The sequence below is a fragment of the Pleurodeles waltl genome, chromosome 11 (genome assembly GCF_031143425.1).
Source record: "Pleurodeles waltl isolate 20211129_DDA chromosome 11, aPleWal1.hap1.20221129, whole genome shotgun sequence".
NCBI lineage: Eukaryota > Metazoa > Chordata > Amphibia > Caudata > Salamandridae > Pleurodeles > Pleurodeles waltl.
The window spans coordinates 24,694,043-24,719,906 of NC_090450.1; the positions used below are offsets into that span (position 1 = coordinate 24,694,043).

General features: G+C 43.2%; 1 protein-coding gene across 1 annotated transcript in view; it reads right to left on the reverse strand.

Annotated features, from left to right (window-relative positions):
- LOC138265271 (prohibitin-2-like) overlaps positions 1 to 25,864 on the reverse strand; it is a 64,504-nt gene that overhangs the window by 38,478 nt on the left and 162 nt on the right. The window contains exons 2-4 of the mRNA XM_069212870.1: positions 21,150 to 21,279; positions 12,484 to 12,568; positions 4,194 to 4,273 (exon numbers count right to left, since the gene is read on the reverse strand). Coding sequence (XP_069068971.1) covers positions 4,194 to 4,273; positions 12,484 to 12,568; positions 21,150 to 21,279 — 295 coding nt within the window. The remainder of the gene's footprint in view (positions 1 to 4,193; positions 4,274 to 12,483; positions 12,569 to 21,149; positions 21,280 to 25,864) is intronic.

The window sequence follows — 25,864 nt, forward strand, 5'->3', positions numbered from 1 at the left end:
GTGCGTCTAATTATGAGTATGTCTATGTAGTGTTTTTCCCTTATGAATGTTCTTTTACATGCTGGTATGTGGTACAAACCGAAAAATATGAATTAGTAAAAATGAGCAACACAGTGAATAAGACTGCAGGTTGCTTGATTTGAATGGAGCTGATAAAACCGATTGGTGTGAGACTTGTGTATTTAGATCTATTCAACAGGAATCTCTTCGAGCACTGTCCAAAATAGGATCCACGTCGGACTGCCACTGCTGCGCACCATCAAGACCAGCAAAAACATTTTTGGCAACGCTGTGCTGCATCATCCAAAAAGAAGAGAGAAGAAAGGCACGATGATGTGCAGCTGACAGTATCTTTAGGAGGTGCCTGCATACATGATGACAGATGCACGTGCATGTGTCCTAAGACAAATGCACACGTCACCTATGAAGTGAAGCATATATATATATATATATATATATATATATATATATATATATATATATATATATATATATAAATAATGTCACTTACCCAGTGTACATCTGTTCGTGGCATGAGACGCTGCAGATTCACATGCTGTGCATTATCCTGCCATCTAGTGTTGGGCTCGGAGTGTTACAAGTTGTTTTTCTTCCAAGAAGTCTTTTCGAGTCACGAGACCGAGGGACTCCTCCCTTTCGGCTCCATTGCGCATGGGCGTCGACTCCATCTTAGATTGTTTTCTTTCCGCCATCGGGTTCGGACGTGTTCCTCTTAGCTCCCTATTTCGATTCGGGAAAGTTAGCTAGTTATCGGAAAATTCGACGGTATTGTTCGCGCTCAGTACCGGTTTAGTGTTAGTGTTAGCACATCAACACCGAAACAAAGAAGCGCTCCGGCGGCCCTTCGGGGCTTCCACTCTTTGGCGGGGCCTGGTCGGCCCGACCGCGTCCATCTTCAAACCTCATGGACCGGACCCCTTCCGTTTCTGCCCCAATTGCCACGCAAAGTATCCTTATACAGACCAACACTTGGTCTGTAATCTGTGTCTCTCTCTCCGGAACACAGGGAGGATACTTGTGAGGCCTGCCGGGCTTTTCGATCGAAGAAGACCCTACGCGATCGAAGAGCTAGAAGACTGCAGATGGCGTTGACACCGGCCGAGCAGATCGACGTCGAGGAAGAGGAGAGATTCTCCATTCTCCGTCCGAAAGTGAGCAGCCGAAAACGCAGCAACAAACTGAGTAAACCAGCCCCGGCAAAGACTCACTCGAAAATAATGAAGGCCAAGGGGATGCCACCGCCAACAGGCCATGGCTTAACCCGAAAACACGGTGACCAAACATCGGCACCGAAACAGGCCTCCCAGCAGCCAAAACCATCCGACTCCGGTTGTTATACCGGCTCCGAAACATCTCGACACCGAGAGTTCGACACCCCTAAAGTCAAGAAGGTTTCTTCGGAGCCGAAAAAGACTGTACAAAAAACTTTGGTGCCGAAACAGGCAGCCTCGGAGCCGAAAACAGGCTCCTATACAGAAGAGCAAGGCCTTTCAAGTCAACTGCAAGAGCACAGATTTGAACAAGAACTGGGCATGGCAGAGCCAGACCATACCCAGAGGAGGCTGCACATACAAAAGGACACGGGGAAAATCCAAACTCTTCCTCCAAGAAAGATAACTAAGGTGGCTGCCACTTGTTTTGGCATATTGAAATGGCTGAAAAAAATACTATACTTAATTACAGTTACATCTCAGCATACCGCAGTCCAACCATTCGTTATTTCAAGGCTGGACTATGGTAATGTAATCTTGGAGTAACAAAAACCTTGTTAAACGCCTGCAAATACTACAGAATGCAGAGGTGCGTCTCTTGCTTCGTCCAGCACATTTCACTAGTTCTGACACCTTACTCAATTCTCTCCATTGGTTGCCCGTGGACAAACGGATGTATTTTAAAGCACTCTGCTTTATGTATAAATGTCTCCACAATAAAGCCCCCTCTTTTTTAAGCTCTATTATGTGCCGCAGCGTACGCTTAGGTTGAGCCATCAGAATTTAGCTGTTGTCCCTAGAGCCAGATGGGCCCGACAAGGTGGCTGTTCCTTTCGTGTTCGTGGCCCTAAACGGTGGAACAATCTCCTGCCACTCCTGAATGAATGCAAGTCCCATCTGTTGAAAACGTGGCTATTACTGTCGATTTAGTCCTGGGAGAGTTGGTCATTGGTTACCGTAGCTTGGCTAACGCTGGGAAAATCCTTGGGTAGCCATGGGATTTATAAATCGCGTAATCAATCAATCATGTAGATATATGCTCATATGCCTAGAAGGCGTAGGAAGGCCATAAGAAAGCACGAGAACAGTCACGATGCAAATGGGCCAGTGAATGGATCCATGCTCTATTCATTGTGTGTTCTGAATGAGATCACAAAGCGCATTAATTTTAAACTTTTTCCGTTAAGCTGCCGTCTGAACAGTCGCATAAAAGTTTTAAATTCTTTAAATAAAACGGTTATATACATGAGCAGTGCTGCAAAGGTAGGTGGATTACACCGGACCCCAGTTTCGGCAGCTGTTTCTGGCCAAATCTGGGATCCGACTGACCCACCCAAACAAGCTGAATTTGTCCAGGTGTCATTTTCCAACACCGGGATGCAATTCAGCAGCGTCTGCATGTCGTCTGCAATCCGTTCAGTGCAGCAACCTGCAGGCAGCGAGAGGGCTTTCTTATTTTCATCAATAGGGCCATCAGAACTTCTTTTCTGCTAGAATCATCCAAGCTGGGAGCTATATGGAGCCTAACAACTAGTTGCCAATGCAATGAATGCAAACAAAGACACAGCTTGCACTTCCCAAGTATTTTAGAGAAAATAGGACTTCAAGTTAGGTTTTTGACTGTGCATGCACTGTAAGAATTATCTGTGTGCATGTGAGTAATTACACAAATATTTAAATGGCACCTATTTTTAAGGTAATTCTATTACAGCGCTACTCATCCCAGTATACTATGTCACAGCGCTTTACATCACAAAGAGATGCACAATGAATCATACGTGTGCATATCAATGTACAGGAAATGTTACACAAGACAATGAGGGTTATATGGTGTAGGAATCACATAGCGACCATCCGTGTACACATTACAAGTTAAGAGTGAATGGTCGGGTGAAACACAAAGTCAGGATATAAAACATAACACAGTGATTGTGGTTGTCTGTACTTGTACTAACAAGACTTATTTCTTAAAGGAACCCTTCTTTGCAATCTCAGAATAACAAAACATTGAGGGGGAAAAAAAAAAAAAAAAGGATCTAAACTCATGACGTGCAGTTTGCCTGCAGCTCCTTGATGCCTGTAAATAAATCACTGTGCTATGTTACAAGAATTACATCTTATGTATTGGAAGTAACAAAACGATCTCAGTGTCAAAAGCAATGGCCCACGTGCCCATCTACATAAATACACAACTGTAACCTGCATGTGCTACACAATGTGCTTTGCAACAAGCACATTAGTCTCTATGCTTCGTTAGGCATCAAAACTGTCGCTAGACAAAAGACAGAACACTCCCAGAAATAGGTTAGCCACCAGTTATCTTACCACTATTCTAATCGGCTGAAAACTGCTAGATACACAAAGCCCTCAGCAGCTGTCAAACCTGGACGGTAGTTGAAAATGCAGCTTCTTTGTGACCAATTAAGTAAGCTAGAACAGAATTACTTTATTTACGTGCCCTTGTTGCCAATTCATTGGCAGCATTTTTTTTTTTTTTTAAGTAAATGTGTACGTTGACTGCGAGACTCTGCTTTACAAGCGCCGCTCCTCTTGACTCCACCCCCTTTCCTTTGCCACACCTTGATCCCCAATATATGGGTTCCCGGAGTACACCAGGGAGAAGTAAAACCAAGGTAGGAGTAAAAACTAGGCTTGTAACCTTTGGAGAAACAATGAAAAACAGTGCGCAGTTATAAAACATTGTTTTTCTTATTCTAAAAGATGGCTGGCATGGGCCTTCTTGGGTGTAATTTGTTTAAATTTCAGATTACTGAAAAGTCGACAACTAACAACACAAATAAATTATATGAGTAAAACGTTAACAATTTACTTCCCAGCTACATGGCTATTTAAAAGTTTTATTTTTCCTTTAATCAGTTGGTGCCACTTTCATTGATTGTGCCCGGGTGAAAGCAGCCTGCAAGAACTCAATGTTTTAAGAAATGGCCTACAAGCGCTCACCTTTGCTACCTGTCGGGGAGGAGATCTTCCGGGGTCTGGACCGGATGTCATAGATAATGGGGTACTGAATCCAGGGGATCCTGATAGACAAAAAAAAGGTGGTTAACAGTGAAGACAAAATGAACACCGAGACTTGCCAAGCCTGAAAGAAGCGCATGCCTTGTTTCTCCCTTCAACCTCTGCCGATGCAGTACAACACCTCGGCACACAAGCCCGCTCCCGAGTAAGTACTCTGGTAAGCGCAAGCTCTACAACTCCCTAGAGGATTCTGTGTTCTTGAAGTATAAAAAATAAGTTACTCAACTGCTATGGCTCTGGTGCTCTAAATCCACACATTCAGCCCCTTTCTGAAGCTAGGCGAACTTTGTTCTACTTCTTGCGAAGGCTTGTACTTGAATGTGAAGCAGACCAGGGGGTGCGGAGTTCTACACATCTGCGTCCTCTGCACATTTACCTTTCCTACAAACTTTTAAGAAAGGAGCCATGCAGAAGCCAGGCATCGAGCTGGCATTCTTGTATCACCAGGTGACTGCCCGTGGAAAGGACAAATCAGAACTGTAGCAGACAATATACTGAAAGTTGTCCAGAAATGCATACTCATGTATACTCCTGGGTGTAAAGGCCTGGCTGAAATGTATTTGTGTCATTCCATTACAAAAAATGTTGCATCACAAAGACAAGGTGATTTTGAGCTTGCATCCATATTAGAGAGCTTGGACAGAGACTCAAGTGGACGCCCTGCAGATCTCACAAACGTGGGACAAGTTTCTGAAAGGAAAAGAAATTCCATTTGCTCTAGTGAACGGGTCACCGATGCATCAAAACATGTGTTGAATTATGAACCAATAGAGCACACGACAACCCAAAATGGAGCCTTTGCAAGATGTTTTATTAAATGCATTTTCTATCCTCTTCCATCATCAGATGTTCGAGGATGACAACACTAATTTAGGGCCAACTTCCATTTCTTCAGGATAGGAACCCTACAACACTGCTTTGGTACCACGGGTCCACCGGTACCGGGTTCCTCTGTGAGGAAAGGTTACTTCCATGAACGACATCACAGCTCACTCCCAACACTGAGCACCAGCACCAGAATGATCCCAAGGCACAGGACCGAGTTGAACAAGGCAGCTGCAGTGCGCCTAGTTGTCTTCAGGAAAGATGGCACCAGTTCACCACATTTCAGTTCCTGCTCCATCAGTACCAGCACAAGGGTCGATGCAGTCTGCGGCAGCAAAGTTACTGGAGGTCCCTCCATCCCTTCGGCCTCTTCTGCTGCTAATACTCGTGACATTAAACCATCCTCTCCGCCACATGACCGCAAGGGACTGGTAATAGCTGATTTGGAGCTATTCATCACCGGTGAAAGTGCCAAGGACACAGTTCAAGCAAGTTGTTATTCCTTCGTCCTGGCGACGCAGTGTCCATTTAGACGCTGGCCCAGCCACGGTGGAATGACGCGATGCAAGTGCTGGTAGATACTTTGGCTGAATACACTAAATACATAACTTGGGATGCAATTCAAAGAAAATACAGTAGTTGTTGAAGCAGCTTTTTCTCAGGTAGAAGTGTGGCTGGGAAGTCCACAGAGCTCTGGATCAACCTACATCTCCCATTTCTGCCAAAAATAACACTAGCAATTCCTTTTGTCCCCAGGATCCTAAGGGTGCCTTTTATTCTACAAGCCTACTTGCTGTGAGCTCAGAACTGTTCAAACAGGGAGCTACAACACACAGTTCAAATAATTCTGGGCCCAAGCATTTGGTGTGTTTTCAGACTCAATGAGAACATTTTAGGTCAGGGATTCAACGTCAAAGATGGTGGTTGCAAAGCTCGGAGCTACACCAGCCATCCCATCATAATCTGCCACAATCCGAGCGGCAGCCCGCACGAAAGCGACGTTGTGACCTCGCCCACAGCCGCCAGAAGCCGTGGCCAGACTGCCCATTCCGAGTTGTGGCCTGCGAGGTGCAAGGCTGCGTGGCAAGAACAGGAGGAGCACCTGCCCCAGTGGCGCGTGGTCTGGTGCAGCGACCTCGACCACAGAGACTCTGTGCTGCCCAGAGAAGCGGGAGTAAAACACACCAGGGCAAGAGAGAGCCCACCTGGAGGGCACACGAAGAGGAGAGACAGAGAGTCCCAGTGGTGCTACAGGACGACGCTGGGGCTGAGGAAACCCCGCCACTTGGGTACCTCTTGGTTACTTTTAGCTCACTTTGCACTAATCCACTGAGAGCACCTCCTCCTACACTTCACAAGAGCATCATATCTCAAAAGACCTCTGGCAAAGAGCCCCTCCGAGAAGCCTGTTGGGCACTGTAGCGTTGGCCCAACGAGGAGCTGGCCGATGATGTAGCAGGACACCCCTTTGGGTGAGTGAGGACTCTTGCTTCTGAACAATCAGATTCCCTGATCTGCTGTCTCAGCTTTTCACAAACCTCCCTATCCTTCTTGTTCTGCTTTTAGCCCCTGGAGGAACTGCATACTATACTAAATACGATCATATGCTAGACTTCTGTTGTGCCACTCACGACACAGATCAGCACTCACTTTCCTTCTACCTCAATCTCGCAGTCAAAGAGAAGAGGTTACAAGAAGCAAGTGACGCTAAGAAGTCTTGAAGACGAAAGAGGGTGCTGCCCCTCAATTACTAGTTACGCATGCCACTCTGGGGTACGGTGGTGTAAGGAGGTGTAGGATGCGGGGATTACCCTGTTTACTGCCACTGGGACTAAATCTTCAGACTCGAAAGTCCTCTAAGTGATGGGCAACAGCTATGCACAACAGCTATGCACAACATCTCCCGCTACCGCTTCCATCAGAGCCACCACGGCCCCCAGTCGGTAAGTAAAAACCCTCTAGAGGAAGCGGAGAAGTTCATCCTCTTAGAGGCAGTAAAACCTGCCCTATCCTTCCAAAGATAGCAAGCACGCTACTCCCATTATTTCCTTGCGCAAACCAAAAGAGGGAGGATTTGCCCTGTACCAGATATATATGACCTAAACCAGCTCACGGAAGAAGGTGAAAATTCCAACTCCAGGTATGACGTAAAAAGCAACTGAGCACAACGACTGCCCTATGCACTTCCGAACCTTACTACAATTTTTACCTGGATATGGGGATGCTCAGGTCCTCCATTCCTAAGATATTAACTAACTTTCATGTAAATTAGGAGATGCGTGTCGCAGCCTTATTTCTGCATCTACATCCCTCCGCAGAAGATGTGGTTTGATCAAAATTGTGCTATCAGAATTTTTCTGCAAAAAGAGAACTGATGATGGACGGAATCCTGAACAATGTCAAACATTCACCCCCAAGTCACAGATCTGGGCCTATATCCATTGTTTTTCTGCTCATCACGCCATTCCAGTTTGGACCAGAGTCCAAACTGGGGTGGCACTCGTGGGCAATAAAACGGTGGATTGGGATGCTGCCCGAGCGATTGCCAGTGGCTGAGACCGATTCACGCATTCCACCCATCACCTCGTTGTTTTAGCATCAGAATTTATATGGGCATACAAACACATTTACGTTTCAGCAATCAGGTCTTCCCCACCAATAGTGTTACGGATGGGGACAACTCCATAGTCTAAACCAGGTCTGCCATGTGAACCACCACCTGCATCTCTCTTCGTCTGTCCCCATAGGGAAAACACTTTCAGCAAATGACCATCACATATTTAAAGCAAAAAACTTTTGGAGCATTCTCCAATCACATACCCAACAGGCAGATATGCAGATGGGTTATACAGGGAGTGCAGAATTATTAGGCAAGTTGTATTTTTGAGGATCAATTTTATTATTGAACAACAACCATGTTCTCAATGAACCCAAAAAACTCATTAATATCAAAGCTGAATATTTTTGGAAGTAGTTTTTAGTTTGTTTTTAGTTTTAGCTATGTTAGGGGGATATCTGTGTGTGCAGGTGACTATTACTGTGCAGAATTATTAGGCAACTTAACAAAAAACAAATATATACCCATTTCAATTATTTATTATTACCAGTGAAACCAATATAACATCTCACCATTCACAAATATACATTTCTGACATTCAAAAACAAAACAAAAACAAATCAGTGACCAATATAGCCACCTTTCTTTGCAAGGACACTCAAAATCCTGCCATCCATGGATTCTGTCAGTGTTTTGATCTGTTCACCATCAACATTGCGTGCAGCAGCAACCACAGCCTCCCAGACACTGTTCAGAGAGGTGTACTGTTTTCCCTCCTTGTAAATCTCACATTTGGTGATGGACCACAGGTTCTCAATGGGGTTCAGATCAGGTGAACAAGGAGGCCATGTCATTAGATTTCCTTCTTTTATACCCTTTCTTGCCAGCCACGCTGTGGAGTACTTGGACGCGTGTGATGGAGCATTGTCCTGCATGAAAATCATGTTTTTCTTGAAGGATGCAGACTTCTTCCTGTACCACTGCTTGAAGAAGGTGTCTTCCAGGAACTGGCAGTAGGACTGGGAGTTGAGCTTGACTCCATCCTCAACCCGAAAAGGCCCCACAAGCTCATCTTTGATGATACCAGCCCAAACCAGTACTCCACCTCCACCTTGCTGGCGTCTGAGTCGGACTGGAGCTCTCTGCCCTTTACCAATCCAGCCACGGGCCCATCCATCTGGCCCATCAAGACTCACTCTCATTTCATCAGTCCATAAAACCTTAGAAAAATCAGTCTTGAGATATTTCTTGGCCCAGTCTTGACGTTTCAGCTTGTGTGTCTTGTTCAGTGGTGGTCGTCTTTCAGCCTTTCTTACCTTGGCCATGTCTCTGAGTATTGCACACCTTGTGCTTTTGGGCACTCCATTGATGTTGCAGCTCTGAAATATGGCCAAACTGGTGGCAAGTGGCATCGTGGCAGCTGCACGCTTGACTTTTCTCAGTTCATGGGCAGTTATTTTGCGCCTTGGTTTTTCCACACGCTTCTTGCGACCCTGTTGACTATTTTGAATGAAACGCTTGATTGTTCGATGATCACGCTTCAGAAGCTTTGCAATTTTAAGAGTGCTGCATCCCTCTGCAAGATATCTCACTATTTTTGACTTTTCTGAGCCTGTCAAGTCCTTCTTTTGACCCATTTTGCCAAAGGAAAGGAAGTTGCCTAATAATTATGCACACCTGATATAGGGTGTTGATGTCATTAGACCACACCCCTTCTCATTACAGAGATGCACATCACCTAATATGCTTAATTGGTAGTAGGCTTTCGAGCCTATACAGCTTGGAGTAAGACAACATGCATAAAGAGGATGATGTGGTCAAAATACTCATTTGCCTAATAATTCTGCACTCCCTGTATAGGCCACCTCACATACATATTCAAGGTCTACACTTTTAATGTCTCTCCCAAGACAAATGTACATTTTGGCAGAAATTTCGTTCAGAACTTTATCATTCAGTTCTTTGGCGGTAGACCACCTTTTTGTACTCGCTTTCCTGTCTTCATGTATCTTTAGTTACTTCATTAATTGTTACAAGTCATGTCCACCAGAATAAATGTACACAGTATACGTAAAATTAAACAAACATCTTTTATTCAGTGTCACGATATTCTACGAAATACATGTTATTGTTTACAAAACTCCGTACAGGCTCGCCTTGAAGTGCGCCAAAGTCCCCCGTTAGTCTTTCCAAGATCAAGTCCTTAACTGCGACAAAGCATAATACTTACCGCTAAAGGATGCATTTAGCAAAGTACCTAATAGAGTTATTTGAGCACTGTATGCCTCCATTCCCTAAAAGTTAGCAGGGTCTTCTTGCAAAGGTATTTAAATACAGGATAAAGGAAGAATCCCTTCTCTAAAAAGGAACTGAAGCCTCTACTAGGCCCATTCCATAAGGCTCCCAAATACTAGCGTTTTCATAGCTGGACAGTGACGTGGAGAAAAGGCAAAGAACTGCAGTGAGCAAAAAAAGCATTTGAGTGCCAGGGACGATGGCTGGGAACGGGAGACATCTATGTCGTAGATACAGGTTAAAGTTAGCTTTGCAAGAACACGAATACTCTTAGCCTATGGGGTCTCTGATCCATTACTCCGAGCCTGTTGGGTCTCCGAGCCTCCTGCCGCCCTTCCTTGTGCCAGGAAGGGTCACCACATGGACAGCGTGAATTTAAGAAGCACAGGCAAAGCTTACATAAATGAAAGCCACCAGCAGTTGAGTGATATATAAATACATGAATTATGTATGCAGACGATGCACCTAATAGAGAAATCAATTCTCTTGTGAAGATTCTGTATACTTGTGAGACGTTTTAAAAGAAAGGCCCTCAAACATTCCAATGAAAGTACTTCTAAGAAGACCGAATGATACTTCAAATAGCCAACTGCATGAGGGGACGAGATAAATACTCCTCTGGCTATACTTTAAAGAACACGTATGTGCTGTCAACCCGGACCGCGGGACGGAACAGAGCAGGACGCCTTAACTCTGAACTGAAGCAGTTTTCATTGGTGCCACTAGGTGGCAGGACAGCCATAGGTTGGGAACTGGATAACAATATCCCATTTACTACCACTACTTCTTTTGTGCGAAAAGCCTAAATATTACTTCCCCGACTATGCCTTTGGGAAAGTATCAAACGAGACTGCATTTTGGAATTATTTTACCCATCCCTGCGGGAGCAGAAATGTGTAGAGCCTCAGCTGATGATGGGTATGTCCAGGGAGTCCTAACAGTAACAATTTACCATTAAAAAATCCGAGGAGTCCCCACACTTGCCTACCAGGTACCTCTAGTAGGTACACACAGTTGTGCCTCGTTAGTGGCAATAAGTTCAACGTGATGGAGACCCAAAGAGAAACAGAATATTCAAGGAAAGTTCCAACTCTAACCTATTAAACCCCTTACAAGTGAAAATTAAGATAATGCTTTATGGGTCCCCAGGCCGCATAGTTTAACTTTAACTCAAAGAGGGGTCTTGAGCATCGAAGGACAAGCAAACTAAATGTTTGGTACGAACAAGAAGCAGAGCTTTAGAGGAAAACCCTCGCGTTAATCGCTGACCTTATACTCGCATACAACTCCCCCGTAAATGTATAACCGGAAGATACAGAAATAACCAACATGAACGCAGAAATGGTGGAAGGCAAAAGATAAAAACAAAAAAAGCGAAATGATAAATCATACTAAAATTATTTTTTCTAAAACGCAGCAGAAGTCATGACACTTTAAAAATCGAAAAACTCGTGCCTAGAAATGCAGCAAAAGTCTCCAAGGCATGCGCTGCACCAGCAATATGTAGAATAATTTAAGGAGGCAGGTGCCTGGGCTTGTTGGGCTACCAGAACAGGACAGATCCATAACAAACAGGATGTTCTCGGTGATATGGATGGAAGAAGGGGTCAACAAACAGTGTTTGTGCTAGGCTTACACAAGTAAATTTGGCTTACAGGACAGGAAGCAGTGCGCATGTTTGTTGAGGTGGGGCAGCACGAGGGATGTGGCGTGCGCCAAATGGGCTTCCATCTTTAGGGTCAAGCCTGCGTCGCATGCGCTTGCGCATGCGTTTCGCTAAGCGAGACGCTTTAGTAATTAAAAAGGGCTCGGAGCCCTGTCCACGTCACGTCAGTGTCTGTCATTGGCTTGTGGGCTTGCCTGTTAGAATCTGCTTGATTTCATTAGTGGAAGGCATGCACATGTCATGCCTTTTCCGGTGGATAGCCCTCCTCGAGCAAATCGACTAAGTACAGAAAACATGCGAGGCTCGCGGTTTTCTGTCCGGGTCGTGGACTACTTTTTCTCTATTTTCCCAGTGCGATCTCGCTGGGCAGAAGTCGAGTGCTTTACACAGTTAATTGCACTTTTTCATGTTACGCACATAAATTCACTTTTTCCGATAGGTGAAAAGTCGGGTTAGGAGCATACAGCGCTATCAGCTGTAACACGAGCAAACGCGAGACCCGTTGCATTGCAAATGCTTGTTTAAATGTCTACGATGTGCCTGAAAGTTGTGACAAAAGGATCCTAAGACTCGAGGACTAGCAGAGGCATGCTGGCCCCCTGACAAGGGCCCTGGCACCTTTTTTTTTTTTTTTAAAGCACTGCAGAAAGAGATTGCGCCTTCCAGATGAAAATAATGAACTCTCTCTTCCGAGGAAAGAACCCACTATGAACAGCATCAAGCCCTTGTTCCCCATGTGATGCCTCACCCCAAGTCACAAAGAGCAATGATAAAAATGCCAATCCTCCCATGCCTTTACCAGGATAGCTTTTCAAACACTTAAAAACCAGACTGAAGCCTGGTTCTCGTTTGTTAATGAGCCATCTTACCTAAAGTGAAGCCCTTCAGCTTTGACGGTGTCCTTCTCCACGCCACCGATCCGGTTAAAGATGACCGCCCTCTGGCCCCCTTCCACTATTGAAGAGAAAAGAAACACAGCATTAACCACTTTTAGAAGCACGAGTTGTGATCCTCTAATTTGACTCATGGACCAGACCTGCATCACCCAGCCTACATTGTAAATGACAGCTCAAGCAGTTCTGACGAAGCCACCGAAAAGGCAGAAACGTACACTCGGAGAGCAAGTAACACATTTCCTGCTTCAAAAGTGCCTTCATCTATAAGAGCGCACAACCCTGCTGTGGGTGGGCCAACTTCGAAATATTTACATTACATTTTTAGTTCCTTGTAATAGACTACACCATTACATTTTTAGTTCCTGGTAATAGACTACATCAGTGATTCCCAACCTGTGGTCCGGGGACACATGGGGGGGTCCGCGAAGCATACATGGGGTGTTCGCAAAGCCTACTTAGAGGGTCCACAATTACTTATAAGGTTAAATAATATTAACTGATTTATAAACTGTTTTTAAATAAAGAAGCTAAATGAACAATTTCAAAGTTTAAAATATTCTGTAAATGTGAAGAAATGTGATATTGGAGGCTAAAGATCGAGTTAGGATCCCCAGATTGATTTATGAGAGCAGTACAAGTTAATCATACAAAATAGAGTATGGCCAAGGAGTGCCCTCAATTGAATTTAGAAATGCTCCAACCCTCATTAAAAATTACAATTTTTGTAATATTTGATTGCGAATTAAATACATTATTTCATGATGTATATATGTTTGATGGATGCCTGTTTCTGTATTGTTTGTGTATCGTTTAACGGTTCAAATCATCGAAAATGCTTAGGCCAGGTTACCCGGCTTCCAGTAATAACTCAGTGGAGGATCCCCAATTCCAATAATAATTCAGTGGGGGTCATTGGTTTCCACTAATGATTAAGTAGGGGGTCCCTAGAAGTTAAAAGGTTAAGAACCACTGGACTCCATTGCTTTCCCCAAGCATTCTGCACAGACAGACCTCTCTACACCCTCCACTGCACTAGGTGCCTCCGAGAGCCGACTGGCTTCTTCCACTTAACATGGGGGTGTCACCTGGAGGAGCTGGCTGCTCCGACGTAACCCAAGCCACGAACGGGGTATTAGAAACACGTAGCATTTCCCCCCAGTTAATGCTATTGGGTTACGTTAAGCCCATCACTAATTCATCAAAGAGACTGCATGGTGTTGATACTTTTGGCAAATCACAGAACAAAGTGTTTTGGATTAAGGGTTCCCCCTCTAAAAATAATTGGAAATAAAAAACAAAGATTGGCTAAAATAGGCTGCGCTTAGGGGCGAGACAGGAGCAGTATAGGCTGGACTGCAGGTACGACCAAGGGATATGTGGGCTCATATAGACACCACCTAGACAGCAAAGCCTATATTGAGACATCCCATTAAAGGGTGTCAGGAATGAAATACACAGGCTAATACGTTCTTTTGGCTTTTAGGAGATGGTACAATACTTGAGAACAATCCTCATGATCTCTGAAGGTTAGCAGATGTCTGGGCTCACTGTGAATGGTTGATATATGCCTGTAGTATATATCTTGTTCTTTTGTAAATCCCCTTTAAAAAATTAATAAATGTTTTTTAAAGAAAAAAATATTGGCACTTTAGTATCCTCTGTTGAGTAAAGAGAATTCTCAGATGTATCAGTATATAGTCACACTGTAGCCCAATTCAGCTGCGTCTTCTGAAGAGGGCTACACCATATCCCATTATTAATCTCCTATAGCTGCAAGTAATTAGCATTTTGTTCTTGTTTATAAGAGGTGTGTTATCATTAACATTTATCTTTTTGTGCTACATCAAGAAAATATTAAATGCTCCCCATTTTAAAACACCCAACTCAGGCAAAAGAGGACGAGTGCAGGTGGGATGGATGAAGTAAAACATATTTGGATTTAGTGAAGATCCTGGCCATTAGAGCCTCCATACAAATACATTGTGAATGGACCATCTGAAGCACCAAACAACAGAAAACTGAATTTAAAAGACATCATTCTTTATAAATGTACAGATTGGGTCCGCTGAAGCACTAGCTCCATGAGGTCAGACACAGCAAGAAAGTACAACAAAGAACATCAGGAGGTCCTTGTACCAGCCCTGACGGGGTCCAATGACAGGGGGTTTCCTTTGAAATCTCCGCTCATGGAGATTGCCCACGGTGCAAAAACATGAAAAAGATCTACTCTGCACAAATATGAATGCCCCCCCCTTGGTATGTTTGTGTTTTTTGCCTGGAGGTGGACACTGGGAGGCCAAATTCTAACTCCAGTCCTAGGATATTTTGAGGAAAGTTCACCGTTACGCAAAATAGTCCAGAAGGCTTAGTAACTATCCTTACTCCAAAACCTGAATATTGTTTGAAAAGGGAAAAAATACCAAATAAGTTAAGAAAAAGGTAATTTGCATTGACCAAAGTGCTGCCTTGATGGCGTCGATTTTAAATTATTAACCCCAATGGTGAGATATTTTTGTGAGCAATATTTCAAGCACAATATTATTATTAGATTAAATTAATTCTTAAATATTTTAGTTTCAAACCAAATTTGACTAGAAGATAAATGATATAAAGAAAATTAAGGCCCCTGCCTCTAAACATAGATCTGGAGCACCAACATATAAATACTTCATTTCGAAAGCCATACATTTGCCTACAACCTTCTCAGTGCTGAGCTGACCTAGTGGTTTCAATTCTAAACACCATCTTAGAGTGAGGGCACGGATAGGGCGATCTCACTCTCTTAAGAAGAGTCCCACATGAATCTTTGAAAAAGTTCAAATGTGGGACGACTGTAACCAGTTCTGTTTTATCCAGCACTCCATTTTTATACATCTTACACATGTTTATATATTCTATTATCTCTAAATAAAAAGCATATACAACAGCAACATTGTTAATAGCTAGTAAAAACGCCCTACTGCACAAAGGGCATTTAAAAACTGTAAAGAAAATAAAAACTATATTGATTCCCATTGATTATCTACTCCATATTTCATTGGAATTGATTTTAAAATCTCAGCCTTTCTCTATATAAACAATCTGATAAAATATGTGAGGTTGAACATTTCATTTTTAATCACATTTACAACCCCATTTCCTTTTGGCCATCATGCCTTCTCAGGTCAAGTATAATACGGGTTCATGCCTACTCCGAATGTCAGAATTGCCTGCCTCATTTCAGGATTAGATAAAGCTGAAATATGCAGAAAGACTATTTTACTCCTCCATGAATCCTAGATGGTTGTAGACTACTTTAATAATAAATAACTAAAATCCCTTTCTCAGGAAATTTCTTCAATCCGTCTTTGAATTTCAAATTTAGAGAGCATCCCTTTAGATGTTAAAATTGGAGAGTTTAGAGACAGTTGTTCTTCAACTTTTCCAATCTCTCTTTTAACCGCACAGCCCATTTTAAATCACACCCTTGAACCTCATCTCTCAGGCAAAATTCAGTCTTGTCATCTCATGATATTAATAATCTATTCTAAAATCGTAGTGTTGACCTCAAGGAAATAAGATACCATGATGTCAATCCTATCGCCTGAACTACAGAGAACTTGGGAAAATTCAATACATTTTCCAAACATTGTCCTTCCATAACTTCCCAACGCTGCATCTTACTCATGAATAAAATTTCAGTTCCATGTAACAGTTTTGTTTGTACCACTGATTTAAACGCAGTAAATATGGTTATTTACTCAGCCCCCCCATAATCCTTTCTAAATTTGTGCAACTCCTTTATTGTCGACAAAGCAATTGAACTCACCATTTTAAAATGGGCTTTCCAACCTATATCTGATGAGAATTGTTTTCCTTGATTTTAATAGGATTTTACGTAATCAACCTTTGTTTTACCAAGGAACCATTTAAACACCTTGAGCCCGGTGTATGAAAGGGTTTTACCCACTCTATGTCTATGGGAAAATGCTTCAGTTCCTTAGTCAGAACTGACATGATCAGTGTTAAGCATCATTACCGTCCCAATATACATTGAAACTACCATGTGTCACAATATACCGAAGAATAGGACAAAGGCCCCGCTTGTAGTTTTAGGCCAGACTCCATTAACATTCTTGACACTGGCTGTGTAGGAAGGTGGCTGCGTTTTGGTCGGAGGTCTACAACTGTACAGGGAGTGCAGAATTATTAGGCAAATGAGTATTTTGACCACATCATCCTCTTTATGCATGTTGTCCGACTCCAAGCTGTATAGGCTCGAAAGCCTACTACCAATTAAGCATATTAGGTGATGTGCATCTCTGTAATGAGAAGGGGTGTGGTCTAATGACATCAACACCCTATATCAGGTGTGCATAATTATTAGGCAACTTCCTTTCCTTTGGCAAAATGGGTCAAAAGAAGGACTTGACAGGCTCAGAAAAGTCAAAAATAGTGAGATATCTTGCAGAGGGATGCAGCACTCTTAAAATTGCAAAGCTTCTGAAGCGTGATCATCGAACAATCAAGCGTTTCATTCAAAATAGTCAACAGGGTCGCAAGAAGCGTGTGGAAAAACCAAGGCGCAAAATAACTGCCCATGAACTGAGAAAAGTCAAGCGTGCAGCTGCCACGATGCCACTTGCCACCAGTTTGGCCATATTTCAGAGCTGCAACATCACTGGAGTGCCCAAAAGCACAAGGTGTGCAATACTCAGAGACATGGCCAAGGTAAGAAAGGCTGAAAGACGACCACCACTGAACAAGACACACAAGCTGAAACGTCAAGACTGGGCCAAGAAATATCTCAAGACTGATTTTTCTAAGGTTTTATGGACTGATGAAATGAGAGTGAGTCTTGATGGGCCAGATGGATGGGCCCGTGGCTGGATTGGTAAAGGGCAGAGAGCTCCAGTCCGACTCAGACGCCAGCAAGGTGGAGGTGGAGTACTGGTTTGGGCTGGTATCATCAAAGATGAGCTTGTGGGGCCTTTTCGGGTTGAGGATGGAGTCAAGCTCAACTCCCAGTCCTACTGCCAGTTCCTGGAAGACACCTTCTTCAAGCAGTGGTACAGGAAGAAGTCTGCATCCTTCAAGAAAAACATGATTTTCATGCAGGACAATGCTCCATCACACGCGTCCAAGTACTCCACAGCGTGGCTGGCAAGAAAGGGTATAAAAGAAGGAAATCTAATGACATGGCCTCCTTGTTCACCTGATCTGAACCCCATTGAGAACCTGTGGTCCATCATCAAATGTGAGATTTACAAGGAGGGAAAACAGTACACCTCTCTCAACAGTGTCTGGGAGGCTGTGGTTGCTGCTGCACACAATGTTGATGGTGAACAGATCAAAACACTGACAGAATCCATGGATGGCAGGCTTTTGAGTGTCCTTGCAAAGAAAGGTGGCTATATTGGTCATGGATTTGTTTTTGTTTTGTTTTTGAATGTCAGAAATGTATATTTGTGAATGTTGAGATGTTATATTGGTTTCACTGGTAATATTAAATAATTGAAATGGGTATATATTTTTTTTTTGTTAAGTTGCCTAATAATTATGCACAGTAATAGTCACCTGCACACACAGATATCCCCCTAACATAGCTAAAACTAAAAACAAACTAAAAACTACTTCCAAAAATATTCAGCTTTGATATTAATGAGTTTTTTGGGTTCATTGAGAACATGGTTGTTGTTCAATAATAAAATTAATCCTCAAAAATACAACTTGCCTAATAATTCTGCACTCCCTGTATAGACAGGGGCGTAGCTTCAGGGGGTTTTACATCCCACTAATTTATGTATTTGCTAGTGCACAGTTGGGTACAGGTGCTTTCAGTCGGGTATGGCAACGTGGCTGACGGATTTCACCTAGGATTTTTATTCGCGCACACAGACAAAAACATACGCACACAACTCTCTCTCCTCCCTTTTTGAATTTCTTAAAACTGTTGGTTATTTTACAACATATTGTCTTAAGTAAACCTAACAAATCGCACTGCTATCCCTTCCCACTGCCCCTTACGCACCCTCATGGTCTGCTTCTCAAATATTGTATGTTACCATGATATGCGAGCGTGATTGTAGGGACATTTGAAGCTCATAGCCCCACAATCTTACTGACCAACCTACGCCACTGTGTATAGGGAAAATCTGCAACTTACTGGTCACCAAGGGTTGCCCTCATAGGATTTGTCAAAGATGCCACCCCCCCCTCTCATTGTCCGCAGGTTGGTGGTGATTATGCTACTGCTGGTGAAGGGAAGAGTGGCCATACATTGGGGATGGGGAGGAAAGGCACCTTCCAAAGTACAGACTTGGTTAAAAGACCTCGCCTACTGCCAGCTGGAGACTTACTGGCCACTAATGCAAGTCACATGCGCCTGGGACCCAAATAAACCGAACAGCCTGACGTGTGATGTGTTTGGAAGTTCTATCAGAATGTGGGTGACGACATGATGGAGGGTTCTATGGAATGCGGGAGTTGAAGGCGGACAAGAACAGTTGAGGGAGAGGCAGCATGCCGATGTTGTGCCTTATCGTTTGGTCTGTATTGTCTGATCAACAAATAAATCAACACAACTCAATTTCGTAAGGGAGTCATTTGTCCAGGAGCATCGAACCGAACACAGTTTGGAGACAAAGGTGGGATCTTCCGACAGCACCGGTAAAAGATCTGGTAATATTCACTTGCAACATTGTCAGCAGAGAGGTACAAGAGGATTTAAATTATTTATTGTACAAATCGTGAGAACCAAAACACGTCTGGCTTTCGAAATTCTATTAATTTATAACATGAAACGTTACTTACTGGGAACCGTTAAGAATTTCCATGAACAAGCGCGACTCGAGCATCTGAGCAAGCCAGCTTGGAACGCATGAGAGAGCAAAGACGCATGTCGCCCTTACACCCTGCAGAATTTCCTGACGGTCCATGGGAGAAGTTAGGGATGGATTTTATTGGCCCCATGTACAATCTCGCAGTACACAAACGATATGCATTGGTTTTGGTAGACTATTATTCTAAATGGCTGGAACGTAAGTTTCTCAAGGAACCTTCTACTGCTACAGTGACAGATGCTGGAGGGTGTGTTTAGTAGAGAGGAAGTCCCAAGAGTGCTGGTCACAGACAATGGAGTCCTATTTAAGTTGCATGCTATGAACGCATTTATTGATTCTTTTGGAATTAAGCATTTATCGCTGGCATTGTACAGTCCGCAGGGCAATGGCATGGTAGAAAGAGTAAATAGGATGGTGAAAGAAACCATTCAGTTAGCAATCACCGCAGGGCAGAATTTAGGTGATGCAGTACGTGACCGACTGTAGAGCTATCTTAATACCCCCTCACCTAGTTACAGGGACACAACCTTTTGTGTTACTAAAATCCAGGTATGGTACCCATGAGTTAAGTCCTGGTTGGGTACTGCAGAACACGCACATTAAGGAAAAATTACCAGATTTAGAGTGTGCGCGTAAGAGGGTGGAAAATGCACAAAGGAAAAGTTAATTTGTGCATGACAAAAACAAGAAGGTGAAAGATGTGCAATTCCAGGTGAATGATGTAGTCAATGTGAAAAGGCCATTTGGTGCCAAGAAAGGTAATTCCAAATTCTGTCCCACGACCAGTGTCAGATGTGTTTCCAAAACATGCAGCCCAGGTACAAAATGGGAAGTGGTGGAGCAAAAGGAGTGTAGTTTGTATCAGAAATTAGGATGTGGGTGTAACTGTGGAAGATACAGGGAAAGATGAACATATGGAAGGATGGTGGTTGATGGGACAGAATGCAACACAAAGTGGGGTAATAATACGGAAGGTGCAGGGGAGATGAGTGTGGAAGCCAGGAGGGGGAAGAATATGATGTGTGGAAATGCAAGTAAAGAGGTGACAGTGAGGGGAAGGATTGCCAAAAGAGAAGATAAAAGACTGGTACGTCAACCACAACATCTGGATGATTATGTTCTAGAATAATAAACGCGGGGAACAGCGCAGGTTATTTTACATGTTATTTTGCATGTTGTATATGTTTTGGTACTAACTAGGTTCCTTATACATTTATATTGTTCTATTTGTGGCCAGTTATTCAGGGAGGAGGATGTGTTATGTTTGGAAGTTCTATCAGAATGTGGATGATGACATGATGTAGGCTTCTATGGAATGCGGGGAGCAGGAGGTGGACGAGGAAGGTTAAGGGAGAGGCAGAGGGCGGATGTTGTGCCTTATCGTTTGTGTTGTATTATCTGAAAGACAAATAAATCAATATGACGTAACTTCGTAAGCGAGTCATTTGTCCAGGAGCATCGAACCCAACACTAGCATTTGCCAACGAGACATAACTACTGTCACAGCCCTGCTGTCACTACGGCTTAGTGCTCCATATTGAACTCTCCCCTGCTCCCTCTCCTCCGAAGACCAAACCTTGTTCTTATTGATCTTGTCCATTACAGTTTCCAACCTGACTTCGTTGTCGGCATAGGTTGTTTTGTATTTTTTCGCAATAAAAGTAAAATTCATTAAAAAAAAAGTTCTGACATCTGAGTTTTACTCCTTTATGTTCCATGCTATGGACATAGTACATTCTGCCAATGGTGTATTTCTTGGGAACGAATTCGTGTTCTTCCAGATGATTATGAACATATCCTTCCACTGGCAATAGTTACCTGTGTACAAGGACTCCTTAACTCCATAGGCGAGGGCTCCTGCTCCCAGCAAAAGCTTCAAACCAGTCCCTGACCCTCTGGGGCCACCGGAAAAGCGGCCAGAGAGGTCTCGCAAGCGCTGGAAGATCGACTGTAAAGCAAAGTAGCAGTATTTCATTAATGACATTCACAAGCAAGAATCTGTTCATCATTAAGCGTCACATACCATTAAAAGCACTTTTTAGTCTTCAACTACTACATTTCTCAGAATACATGTACTGCAGTAAGCAATACAGAACAATTAGATGAAGAGACTGGCTACTGAAACTTTCAGCAGAAGGTTTGAGCAAAATGACAGTCTTCTGTAGTTTTTTCATGTCATCAATCCAGTTCCTCTAAAATAATTTACAACTTATGTTAAATATCCACACTCAACCCCATCGTTGCCTTAACCCCAATACAAACTGCTCAAAATAATTAGATCCGCCTGTAGAATTACCACCAGAAATATTCACTCATCTCCAGTTTAACAACAGCCAACTTCCCAACCACTGCTAAGAAACATCACCTTTGCCCTCACCAATACACTATCACTGAAACCGCAGTACAAGGGCACATTAACCACTGTAAAACAAATATATAAAGGGTCCGCCATCAACATTGGTAATTAACGTTCAAGTACCAAGATCTACAGACACTGTACAAGCTTTCATCATCAACCACCCCAAACAGTGCACGAGCAACCACGTTCCAACTTAAGCAAAAGGCTCCTTTATGAATGACTACTTCTATGTCTCCACCGGCAAATGACATCAAAACAATTCGGCCCTCTTACAATTACTGCAATCCTTCATCAATAACTGTGCACAATGTGATGGCTTCCACCATCAACCACTGCAAATGCTGTGCAGACCTTCAATGAACCATTGAATGCCATGCACACATTTCCAACATCAATCATGGAAAACAACGCCTAAAAACTATTCATCCGCTAGAATTAGCCACCACATACACTGTGCAGGACTAACTAATCAACCACTGCAAGAAGTGCCTTATTTGATACCATCAATCGAAACACCACTTAAAAACAGACCCATGTAGCGACTAACTTGGCCTCGATCACTTTACCCCCATTACAAGCAGTGCCAAGGACTCTGCCTGAAAACACAACAGGTACCTACTAACCACTTCCTCCTCAACCGTGACAGAAAGGCAAATTCAGTGTCTACATTTCTACCACATAAACAGGACATTATAAAACACAAATGTATACCTCGAGGCTCCCAATGCTCCTACCTCTTGCATTATCTTAAAAACTATATTTTGGAATCGGGTTTAACAAGTTGTGATTCATTTAAACGGAGTGTCCACCTCAAAGAGAAGAACCAAGAGAATGGAGAAAGCACGGCTTCAGGGCATTTTGAGAAACAAATGATTTCTAGACATTTTCGGATAACATATAAGCCCGAACTCAATGCAAAGTTCGACGACCAGGACTAAGCTGAATATTCATTAAAATATATTTTAGAAATGCTTAAAATTAAAAGGAAGAAATATAAACTCAATAGACATGTTACAAATGACTGTACACACATCTTCCACATTAGTTCAAAAAGTTAGTTCCCTGTTCATCTTTTAAGGTCTGTCCCTGCTCACTTCAAAAAGATACCTGACGCATCTTTATTCAATCTAAAATGGCTGTGTAAACCCACCATGCAGACCACTTTAGAACCTTCACACTGGCTCTTGTACCCTCCAGATAGATTCTGCAAAAGGATGCAGCTCCATCTTTCAGAGCCTCAAGCTCCAAACCTGATCCACTACATTTGCGTCAAAATACAGCAACCAGAGCACCCACCACAGCCACCCTCGCGGCCACACACCTCAAGTTACAGACTTCTCTCAAATGATAATCAGTTTCAAACACTGATGTTTTCCCCACCAGGTTATTCGATCTGGAAAGAAGTTCCTGATGAGCTACGCACAGCGAGCCTAAATCTTCTCTCAAAGTCTTTCACAGACACCCTATGTCTGTGTCTAAATATAAATTCACCAGGATCGGAGGCCAGACTATGGCGCTGAAAGACTTGCTGTCCACAACCTCTTCCACTAACGCTTTTACTTCTTAACAACTGAGTGGAACTCTTGTCTTCAAGAAAAGACTTTACACTCACAACTTCTCCAAAGTTTTCCACCAGCTAATGTCCAGAAATAAATTCTTCCCACCACAGTCTCAGAGTAGAACGGCTTTCTCCCTCAAGCAATTAATTTCTAAACCATCTGCCGGCGTACACTTCTAGTCATCTCACCAATTCTCACCACACTACCTAGATAACTCCCCAGCCCCATCCGAAAGAGCCAAACTATTGGTAGAAAGACTCCTTGTGGTGGAATGTACACATTTAAATGTCACAACAAACAAGTACAACTACATGCATCACCAAAGGATTTTACCAGCTCTTCACCGCCCCTCTTAATCGGGGTGATGACACCAACATAGTGTGTAGGCTTCAGTAAGAACAAATCAACCAGTAAATGAAAAAACAACCAGTTAGTCTGTCATTAATCGAGATGAAATGTATAAATTGGCATATCGCAGAAAGAAAACATCATTCCATTTAAGGAGTGTCAAATGGGATTCAACTAGCGTAACTTCACAAGGACAAATTCAAAGAAGGTTGTTCATTGACTGGTCTTGGAGGCAGATCAAGACAGAAAAGTAAATGAGGTGCATTCAGACCTCGTGAATCCTTCACTGAAGTGTGGCGCCTTCAGATATATTCCTTCCTTTATCCTCGAAGCTGGTGAGGTACTTCTATCCTTTCAGCTCATTGGCTGATTGTATGTTCTTATTCAGAATGTAATACAGTTTTAATGAAAATGTATTTCATTAGAGAGGCTGGCATTTGGGCCCTTTGCACTCAATCATGCTTATTCCGTTTGCTTCCACAAACTGGAGATTCAACTTTAAAGTCTGCTGGGATTCCCTGAACACTATATGACTTTTCCAGTTCGAAGACTGGTGAACATGTGGAACATTCAGGCGATGGGTTACCTGCGCTGCAAGCTGTGAGAAGGACTGGGCACAGGACCTTATGAAAAACGAGTCTATTCTTAGGGGAAGTAGCGGAGTGCTCCAGCAAACAACAGGGAGCAGCTGTGAACTTCTCATGTAAATGTCTGGGCAGGGTGGGTAGATGAAGGAGACACCAGGAATTGCAAAGGTGTTTTTATTTACAAACTAAAATCAGAACTCTATCCTCTGAAACAGGCTTCTGCAACAAGTACCTTGTGAGCTACTGGTAGCTCTTCAGCTAACTGTAAGTAGCTCTCCTGTGTACATCTCAGCCTACTGAATCAGCTTTTGCCTGGTTGAACTAATATATGTATGCCAAAAGTGTGTGTATTGTAGAACTCATATGTTGATGTTTGAAGAGAAATGGTTGAATTTCCAAAATATATCTAAGGCTGATTTTCAAGTGATAAATTATGCGGGGAATCTTATTACTAATATTATTATTTCATGTCCGGGGCACTGCAGCTGACGTGTTACCTACATAGAGCCATTCCAAATTGACAAAGTCTTTTTATGGTCGAGCCTGCGTTGCATGCGCTCGCCATGCGTATCGCTAGCTAAACGCTTTAGGTATCAGAAAAGGGCTCGGAGCCCCGTCGACATCACGTCAGTGTCTTTCATTGGCAAGTTGGATTGCCTGTTAGAATTCGCTTCTTTTGCTTAGCGGAAGGCAAGCATAGGTCATGCCTTTTCCAGTGGTTAGCCCTCCTCGAGCGCAGCGACCAAGTACAGAAAACATGCGAGGCTCGCTGGGTTTTTGGACTACTTTTTCTCTGTTGATAAGTATGTGAACTGTAGCAGCGCAATCGCGCTGTTTTTTTCTTTTAATGGAAGCAAAAAACGGTTGGGAGTTTATAACTGCGAACAGCTGTAACTCCGACAAATTCGAGACCCTAGTGCATTTTAAATGCTTGTTTCAATTACTGCTTGTAGCCCTGACTGATGCGCTATGGTGATCACATCTCTGCTGGTAACCCTGACTGATGCACCGAGGTGATCACATCACCACTGGTAATCCTGCATATGGTGGTCATTAAAGTTATCATGTCTGATGTGGTCACTAGTACAACAGTGATATAGTCGCTTGTGATGAATTTCATTGAACATAAGTAGCTCCTATTACACAAAAAGGTCTGAAACCCGTGCTCTAAAAAATGATAAAGTGACAGACATGAAAGCAAGTAGGGATTATATTTTGTAAACGGATAATAGTCTGCCGTTTTTGCGTGGACTACTATTGCATTTAAACTTCTGGTAGAGTATAACTTATTGGTGGCTGTTAGGTGGTGACTTATGCTCCCTTTAACACACGCAACCCAAAATGCGTGAGAAACCTTACTACCAGGTGAACATATCTACATTAAACACAGAATTCATTTTTTTCCCCAAAGACTAAAACTGAATCTATTTCGCAAGAACCTGCCTGGTGTCTGGGCCGGCTTGTGTAATGATCGTATACAGTTTGGAGGTCTGGGGGGCTAAACGTGGCCTTAAAGCCCGTGTTTGTCGGGGCCCGGACATATAAACGCGGCCCTGTTTACTGACGCTACCGGCCCGGTCATGACTCCGGCCTGTCGCACTCGGACCCTCGGCCGTCACTGGGGCCTCTTGGCACTCAGGGTGCAGTGCGGGTGGGGGCGCTGCCCGGACCCTCAGAGCC